Source organism: Lipotes vexillifer, unplaced genomic scaffold (assembly GCF_000442215.2).
Source record: "Lipotes vexillifer unplaced genomic scaffold, Lipotes_vexillifer_v1.1 scaffold444, whole genome shotgun sequence".
Lineage (NCBI taxonomy): Eukaryota > Metazoa > Chordata > Mammalia > Artiodactyla > Lipotidae > Lipotes > Lipotes vexillifer.
In genome coordinates, this window is record NW_006793488.1 from 4,778,970 (window position 1) to 4,788,676 (window position 9,707).

Below are 9,707 nucleotides of genomic sequence, written 5' to 3' on the forward strand. Positions count from 1 at the left end.
TATTCATAATTGCCCGTACTTGGAAACAACAAAAATGTTCTTCAGTTGGTGAATGGATAAATAAACTAGGATACATATAGGCAATGGAATACTCTTCAGTGATAAACAGAAATGAGCTATTAAGCCAAGAAAAGACAGGGAGGAATTTTAAATGCACATTACTAAGTGAAAGAAGCCAAACTGAAAAGGCTGTATACTTCATAATTCCAACTATTTGACATTGTGGAAAAGGAAAAACTATGGAGATAATAAAAAAAGATCAGTGGTTGCCAGAGGTTTGCAGGGAGGGAGGGAGGGATGAATGGGTAGAGCACAGAGGATCTTTAGGGCAGTGAAACTTTTGTATGGTACTGTATTGGTGGATACATGTCTTTATACATGTTGTCAAAACCCACAGAATGTGCAACACAGAGCGTGAACCCTATGGCCTTTAGTTAATAACGATGAATCAATACTGGTTCATCAGTTGTGACAAATGTACCACACTAATGCAAGATATTTATAATAGGGAAAATTGAGGAAGGGGGAGATTAGGGAGTACGTGGAAACTCTGTACTTTCCAATCAAATTTTCCGTAAACTTAAAACTGCTAAGAAAAAAAAGAAAACGTTGACTAATTAACAACAAAAAAAGGCCTCAGAGTATACGTATAAAGTTTAACAATGTAAGGAAAACACACTAGTTAACCATATTAATTTTAATATCTATTTGGAGTTTAAAAGTTTCCCAGCAACACAAAAGATATTTTTGCTTTGAGACATTAATTAAAACTGTACAAATATATATATAACCATTACCACTAACATAAATTACTCTTTAGATTTTAACATTTTTCAAGAAGGTGAGCTGAATCTTCTGTACAAAAATACCATGTTCTTACTATGCTTTTGTATAATGTCCACAAGATGATACCAATTACATTAGCATTTGTTACAGAGTCATCAAATACATAAAAAATAAGCAGTTTGATAACATTATTCTTTAAAAAGACTATCTAGTTCGTAAAATGACAGGCTTGAATAGAGTAGTCCTAAGTTCAAAATGTCTATCTTAACTACCAATTTAGAAATAAAACTAAGAAAACATGTAGTAAGTGAAATCACTGCGATAGCAACTGAATGCATTTGCTCTTCAGAGCAAGTGTGAAGGTCAGAGCTGAGTCAGTGATCTGTCTGCAGCAGCAGTAAGAGCTTGCTTGGGGGAACAAGCTGGTGTGCTTCATCGTTGTGCCTCGTGGGAATGCAGAAACAGTGTATTCTGAAAGGCTGATGAACACATTTGATGTGAAGATGACAGAACCTGGACTTGGTTAATTTGGAAGTCATCAAGCCATTGGGTTTGATAGTCACCACGAATTCGTAGCAGTTGTATTGATCAAAACCGAACAATCGACTATTTCTTCACTAAAATCATGTGATGTGATTTTGACAGCTCTATGTTAAAGAAATATTTATTTCTAAGAAAGATGTCCTGCTTTAGATTAGAATTATCATTGCTTCCATAATTCCACAGTAGAAAAATGATAACTTACCATCTTTCTGCCATTGCCAAAATGGTAGAGTAGAAACTTGGCCAAATAAGAACCATAACTGACAGTCCACAGACATCTATGTAATTGCTATAAAAGCCCAAAACAAAACAAACCTCTGAGGCTAAACAATGAAATGTTAAATAGTTTGGGCACATATAAAACACTATAAACACTTATTTCTGGAGGCATTTTTTAAAAAAAGCTTCTTACTGTACTTAGTATCTATTAATTTGTATATCAAATACTTGACACTTTGGCAAATAGTTTATTCAATACTTCGTAAAGTCCTACCCATATATCAGCACTGTGGGCAATGATGCTCAGAAAATGCATTTCATTTCTAGGAAAGAAAGAAAACAGGAGATGAGTTTTGCTCTTCAGAGTACCCACTATTACATATTTCTTCCAGAACTCAGTAGAAATAGACATCTGTAGACATTTCCCGGGGTCAGGGGACTTGCATGGACTCTGGAGCGATGCTGTGGGACTTCACACCAGACTCCTATCGGTGGCCTCCGTACTTGGCCACCCAGTCTGTCCTCCCGTGCACGGAGGAGACTGGCTGTGCACGGTTCACAATATTTAGATTCTTGGCTGTAGGATTATAAGTAGGTCCTGAAAACTGCCCCTGACCAGTTTTTGTGTTCCAGGGATATTCTGAAAGAAAGCAGAATCAGAAATTAGAATTTTATTCAGATGATAATTAAATTCAAAATAAAGCAGTTCATTTTATGGGGGGAAATCTGAATTTATCTTTTTTTAAAAAAATTATTTTTGGCTGTGTTGGGTCTTCATTGCTGCGTGCGGGCTTTCTCTCTAGTTGCGGCGAGCGGGGGCTGCTCTTCGTTGCAGTGCCCGGGCTTCTCACTGCACACGCAGGCTCAGTAGTTGTGGCACACGGGCTTAGTTGCTCCGCGGCTTGTGGGATCTTCCCAGACCAGGGCTCGAACCCGTGTCCCCTGCGTTGGCAGGCGGATCCTTAACCACTGCGCCACCAGGGAGGTCCGAAAATCTGAATCTGTCTTTAAAAGCTTAATTCAGTGGTCTCTAAGGTTTTTAAATATATATATATATATACACATAAGCCAGAAATTCTATTGTAGTATTATGCTGACACCAGTTAGCGTTTTCAGCAGCTTAGGAGCCATAATTTCTGGTTTATTGTTGTGACACTGCTACTGTTTCTTCTTTGGGCTCACTGCAGTGCCCATCATATTTTGATAGGCAATGCCAACTTGGATGACCAAGAACAACTCCATGGTTTAAGTTCAATGGGCAGTACCCACAGTGTCAGTGACTGTTTAACATCACACTGTGGTTACATGTAAATAATACCTGAACACAGTATCACTACAGAAAATGTATTCAGAATTGTGAATCCTGTAAAACTCTGGCTTCATGGAGCCACACAGATGGGGTCACATAGCAGGTTTCTCTTTAAACATGAAAATGTGGTTTTAGGAGTCAAGAAACTTCATGTTTTATTGGGAAATCGATGGATGATAACAGAATCCCTTTGAAAAGTGAGCCATTCTTAGGATCCCAAACCTTTCATCACAAGGTTTGTTTTATTCATACATGTATTGGCTGATTAAAATTTTGTGAAAATTTTAAAGTGTTAGACATTTGTTACCTGAACAATTTATAAGCTCAGATTGCTTGAACGTGTCAAATGACAAAGCAGTAAATCATTTCAGAGAAAACTTTAATATCCTCAGTCCCTCCTTTCACCCCTTCCTCACTTCAAACTGGGAGCTAGGTATCAGAGCTATTCTCTCTGATGTTCCGTCTTTCTGTTTAGGATTTAAATATCTTTTCACACTATGTGGTAGCTGTCATTCTTGGATTACACTCTGTAGGAGTCACTTTGAAATGGCTCTAACCATTCTGTACACCTAACACTAGCTATACTATATTTATTGGCATGGTTTTCCCAGTTTTTTCTTCTATTTTTACTGTGGAATTGGAAGTATAGGAGGAACTTATGGGAACACCTGGGTCCTGATGTATTGCTAACCTCAGCTTAAAGGGAACAAAGCCTTACGTGAGGAGCTTCCCTGGTGACAGTCACCCCAACTGCTTTGTGGTTCAGTTGGGACAAGGAGGCCAAGAGTTCTTCCTTGGTTTGACGGGTCATTTCATCCCACTCTTACTGGGTTTAAAGTTCTCAAAGCCAATAAAAAGCTCCTTAACAAAGACAGGGACAGTGTCTAGAAGGGCCAGTTAAGTGCACCATATTTTCTAGGAATAGCCCTTTCGTCATAACCCACTGGAACATAGACCAGCATCAGTCAGGTAAATTAGTGCACTCACATCAGAATGGTGCCCGGGGCAGAGGAGAGCACATGGGAGGTGGGGGGGCAGGAGGGAGGAGACAGTAAGTCCGCGGGACTGAGAGAAAGGGGAAGGGGAAACCCATTCTTAAGCTAACAGTGGGTGAGAAGTGAGGCGTCTGGGGAGTAACATCCAGAGAAGCTTTTTTTCCAAATGATGACATAGTCTAAGTCAAGTCCTAAATGCACTTGAAGGAAACTGTGTCCAGGCCAACATTTGTAAAACCTTCTTTGAAAAGGGAATCATTTTGCCAGTAAGGCGGTAGTGTTGACATTTAGGATTCCTTTCTGAGAAATAACAGAGTTTTAGGACTGCAGCACCCTTGGTGAAGAACTTAGTAGCTGACAAAGGAGCCCAGGTCTCGTGTGGGGCAAAGAAACGCTTTGTTCAGCAGCTGGCTGTGCCCACACCTCACCACTCCCCAGAACAGAGCTGGCAGCCCTCTAACACTTGCTGTGCATTTCTTTTAAACCCTGCATGTGTCCTATCAAGGGCAATTAGCTTCTAGTAGGAGATGTTTGCTGCAGGAAAAGGTGTTTGCCTCTAGTTGAGAATGTAATCCATGCCACTGCTCTATAACTTAGCAAGATAGAAAGCTTCTGTAAAATGGAGACAGTGATGATACCTTCTGTCTTAGAGCCATTGGGAGAGGGTTCAGTGAGTTAATGCATGTAAAGCACGTAGAACAGGGCCCCGTGCTTCTCAAGGGCAGCTGTGTCTGAAAGAAGTCACTCCTCTAGCAGGGGACAAGGAGGTATGAGGGGGTTTGGGTTGATAGATGACATGGGGAGGGAGGAAGAAATTAATGTGATTTTTCTTCTCCAGACTTGAGGATGAGGAAGAGGAGTAGAGAGGGAGGCTGAGAGAAGGGGAAATAGTTGAGTAAATACGGTAATGACCTGGTTGTATTCTCTTGTGGGAAACTGTCACACCAGTGGGAGGGCTGGAAGACACATCTCTTACAGAACAGTGTTTTCCTAAGGATTTGCATTGACCACTTGAGAATGATTAATATTTACTTTTTTTTTTAACCTTTTCTCCTATCACGATCTGTAGGAAAATCTGATAAGCAGAGTAAAATGAAGAGATGAAAAGTTATGAGAAAGCATTTTACTTAAAAAAATGAAAACAGGAATATGCATGCTAATCTGACAGAATAATTAATATATAAAGGCCTCCAATCCCTTATAAAAATATGTTCAAAAATACCCACTTTCACTTTCTAAGAGCAGGTACTCAAAGTAATTTGAGAGTTATGATTTTCTGCCTTCATATTAAAAATTGTTACCAAGCCATGGCTAATGACTCATAAGGCTGCCCTAAAGTATTTAAGGCTTTATAAAAATTACTGCTGTCTATAAAATGTTTATTTATATATTTTGTTTCAGCAGAGAGATAATGAAGCGGTTCTTTTCGCAGATAAGGTAACTGAGTGCTGCTTAAGCAGTTCTACCATGGTAAGAAATAAAAAATTACGGAAGTCCAGTGCTTTTTACAATTTTAGCTCTAAGAGCATGAACTTTAAAGACTGGTAACTCTAATCAGGAGTTCTATAATATAAGATCCTGGCCGGAACAGACTGGGAGAAGACTTTTGAAGTCAACTTTTAAATTAAACTGTAACTAGATATCTTATCAAACGTGTAATTATCTGCCTCAATGTTTATTTTAGGTGCTTTAAGAAGGATATCTATTTTAGAGTGAAATAACTTAAGAGAACATTCATAGTCAGATCTGGTCAACTCAAGTACAGAATCCTCACCTCAGTTTCAAGAACGTCCCCCTGAATGTGGCTGTCACACGCCACGCCACTGCAGAGCAGGTGACCTAATTAGTCATAGCGTCGGAGGGTGGGGAATAAAACGTCACCACCTAATATATTACAGAGCAAAAGCCAGTCAAAGTTCTGCCGCAGTTTAGTTCTAAACCCTAAGATGGAACTGCAGAAGGACTACCCATTAACTGATAGATAACGGAGTCTCAGCATCTGTTGCACTTTCCGCTCTGTGCCAGGTACCAGGCAGGAAGCTCTGAAAAGTGCATCCTCGCACATCTCGTCGTGTGTGACCCTAGGTAAATTACTCAATGTCAGTTTCCTCATCTGTAAAAGATCTACCTCATCAGGTCATTGGGAGGATTCAGTGGCACCATCTGTGTGTCCGACCGAGAAAAACCACTGAATCAGAGGTAGCTCATCTTATTAGACTCTCAAACCACATCTTTGGGAGAAAAATGGGACATTTTGCCAAAAACAGTTAGAACTTTAGTTAATAGCTGAGACTAATTTAAAAGTCTTCACTCAGGAAAGGTGACTTGTATAAGCTTTGAAAAGCTCCTTCTGATCAGATTCTCAAAAACTGTATCTGAACTTGTTCTTACCTGAAGCTGTCGCGCCAGGTGCTGCTAAGTGTATCCTCTGGCCAGCTGACCCCACTTCTTTTTTGAGAAAGGAAGGAATATATCCTGACTGATTGTAAGTAGCACGACTTCCAAGATTTCCTAGTGACGTATCATAAAGTTTCAGAGTCAGAAGTCAATACTTTAAAGCACCGGAGAGTAACTTTGATCACAACCACTACTAATTCTAAATTCTGTTTTGGGGGGCATCGTCTGTATTTCATGCACGGCACACGACGGTTTTACAGATGTTCCCATTCAGTCCATATAACAACCCTCTTAGGTGCATGTTACTATCCACATCTGACTTGGCTAACTTCTTGCAGTTAGTAAGTCACCAAATTAGAATATGAACCCAAGGTGTCCCCCTGAATGTGCCCAGGTTTTTATGACTCCACTTTTCAGCCTGAAAGTATATTTCCTGCCAGGAAGCCCCCATCCCTGCGGTGCTCTCTGAGCACTTCTTCGTCTTGTAAAATCACCCTGATAAGTGCACCTGTTCTCATAGGGGTTGGTGTAGGGATTGAATGAGATGAATGCAAAGCACTTAGCATAGGATCTGCCGTCCCAACACGTGTCAGCTGTCACCATCCTCATCGCTGTTAGTGAGTGATCAATCTGGGGGGAAATGTAAAGGCAGGGGACCAGTCAGGAGGGCACTGCTTGTAGCTGAGAGAGGAAGTAAGAGAGTCTGAACTTAGACGGTCATGGAGGGATGGAGGAGGGAACCAGCAGGTGTATGGGATGGGAGGGGTGGGAAAGAGAGTAACATAAACCCCCACGTCTGTAGCGTAGGTGACTGAGAACAGGATACAGGGGAAGAATCAGGTGTGGGGTAAAGACCTGGTGCCCATGGGAGATTCAAGTCACAGAGGTCCAGCAGGCCTGGAGATCTGGAATGATCAGGGCATGGCGCTGATGGCGCCATGGGCTTGGAGGAGCAGCTCGGAGGGACTGTGGATGTGCAAAGACCCAGAATAGAACAGAACCCAGGGAACAGAGCACTAAGGGGGAGAAAAGAAAAGGACCCTGCTGGGGAGAGCGTGGAGAGGTAGACGGTAGGAATAGGGTCTGGAAGCTCCAGAGAAGACAGCGTGTGACAAGGAAGGAGTAGCAAATAAGGCAGAGGTCTGGTGGGGTTGGCACCGCCCTGGGATTTGGCCACTAGCAGGACAGGCCGCGGCAGGAGCTGTTTCAGCGGCCCGAGGCAAGCTGAGGACAGACTGCAGTGAGCTGAGGGGTAAAGTAGAAATCAGAGGTAAAATGAATGTAACTTCTCTTTTAAGGAGCCTGGCTACACCAGAAAAGGGACAGGTTTGTCAGCGAGAAGGTGAATCAGGGCTCTGACCACCTTGGTTTCAAAGAGCCATTCATCTGGCAGCTACGACTGAAGCTTATTTTCACATGGTGTCGTTTGACCCCAAGGCTGGACTCTGCCTTCCTGTGTCCCTGACGTCTGTCACGGTGCTGTGCATAGCAGGCACTCAGTAAGTGTTTGCTCCTGGACCAACAAATGTCAAACGGCAATATTATTTATCAGACCCTAAAGGATGTTCCACGGTAAACACGTTATCAGTCCATACAATTTTTAACACTGCTGAATTTTCCGTAGGCATCGCTGCCTCGTTTGTCCTTTCTTTTCACCTTGAGGTACTCGTTCTAATTCACGAATCAGCCCTTTACTTCAAAAGACTTTTTGAAAGTTCAAGGCAGTAATCCCATTCAGTAGCAGCCTGAGAACATATCTCCCGGGACATCCATGGTGATCCAGTGGTTAAGACTCTGCACTTCCAATGCAGGGGGCGCGGGTTCGATCCCCGGTCAGGGAACTAAGATCCCACGTGCCACGTGGCATGGCCAAAATAAAAAAAGATCTCTCCCACCCTCATCCCCATCATCAGAGCAAACACTTATTAAATGCTTATTGTGTGACAAAAATCCTAGGGGTGGTTGTATAATAATGCCTCGGTCAGTAGTATTTCCTCTGTCTTACAGGTGGGGAAACTGACTTAGAGGACCCAAGTAACTTGTCCAAGATCGCAAGGCTAGTGCGTGACTGAACAGGGACACGTCAGGCTCTAAAACCCAGGCACTCCAATAGGATGCTTCCTATTGGAGGAGGAAGTTGCTAAGGGAAAATGCATAGAAAATTAAGTCTTCTTAAATTATTTTGGCTTTTCATTTGAAGTACCTTGTGAGCTGCAAATTTTTAGGTTGGAGCCAATAGTTAGCACTGTTTAAACCACTGATAGCAAAATTCTAGGAAATCCATCATCTCTATGAACTTGGTTAACTTTTTCTTTTAAATGACGGTTCATGCTCAGAAATGAGTCTCAGAACTTAAAAAAAAATTTCCAGGAATATTGATTATAAAATTAGAAAATATTCTTTTAATTATTTTTAATAGATTTGCTTGATTTTAATTTGTCATAATTAATTTAAGAAGACAAGCATAGAGCCTTTTGAGAGCTAATTACTCTTAGAATTCCAACTACTGAAGAAAGAGGTTCTTGGTGGTGTGAACGCTTCTGTCTGCCCGAATCCTGATCTGACCCCTAAAAGCAGGTGACCTTGGCCTTCGTAGTGGCCTTTTATGACAAGATTTGGGGTAGATGTCGAGAAGAAAATTGGACAGGAGATTCAAAGAACAAATTGTACTCATCTACAAGGCCCAGAAATTACCTTGTGAGTCCTGTAATTTTTCAGGAAAACTTTCATTGCATGATAGTTTTTCAATTGGTTTAATTATGCTTTCTTCTAAAGAGAAGGCAGATGGAAGGAAAGAATGAACGATAAGGAGGATGTTACAGGAAAAGCCCAGAAAAAATGGATTCCATGATTAATGAAAAGATGCAGAAAGGAACCTTAAAATGTTTCTCCCAGAAAATGTTCTCGGTGCTGTCTCAGCTTTCATTTGATGTCAGTCGTATATTTCCCTGAGACTCAAAGTTGTGCAGCTGTCATTTCATCTGATTGTATTTAACCACTTGGTTCAGTGAATATTATTTTTAAATAACTGAGAAAAAATTAGCAAATTGCAGTGCCACAGCACTATTAAATGGATAAAATACCCAGAGCATTCGATGTCACATCAGAACACCTCAGGAGACTCCTCAGTTGCTACACAGTGACCCTCAAACTCTTTTGATCCAATACCACCTACATATTTTTAAAGAAAGAACTCTCTACCTCTTCAGACACTTTAAGCTGATATCTAAAATGTTTCCTCATAAGTTTTACAGTTCCAAAGGATTTAACTTCTGGCATACTGTAATTATAGACATTTAAAAATAAAACTATTACATCTCTCTTTTTTTTTTTTTTTTTTTTTTTTTTTTTGCGATACGTGGGCCTCTCACTGCTGCGGCCTCTCCCGTTGCGGAGCACAGGCTCCGGACGCGCAGGCCCAGCGGCCATGGCTCACGGGACCAGCCGCTCCGCGGCAC

At 41.3% G+C, this 9,707-nt stretch overlaps 1 protein-coding gene across 4 annotated transcripts in view; it reads right to left on the reverse strand.

Annotated features, from left to right (window-relative positions):
* Window positions 1-1,458: 1,458 nt before the first annotated feature.
* Window positions 1,459-9,707, reverse strand: part of MAK (male germ cell associated kinase) — a 49,819-nt gene continuing 41,570 nt past the window's right edge. Inside the window, exons 13-15 of one of the 4 annotated variants that reach the window (XM_007466399.1) lie at window positions 8,944-9,018; window positions 6,244-6,363; window positions 1,459-2,188 (exon numbers count right to left, since the gene is read on the reverse strand). In XM_007466399.1, the coding sequence (XP_007466461.1) occupies window positions 2,034-2,188; window positions 6,244-6,363; window positions 8,944-9,018 (350 nt within the window). In that variant the 3' untranslated portion in view covers window positions 1,459-2,033. The remainder of the gene's footprint in view (window positions 2,189-6,243; window positions 6,364-8,943; window positions 9,019-9,707) is intronic. The other 3 variants (XM_007466401.1, XM_007466400.1, XM_007466402.1) reach the window with 3 other exon arrangements.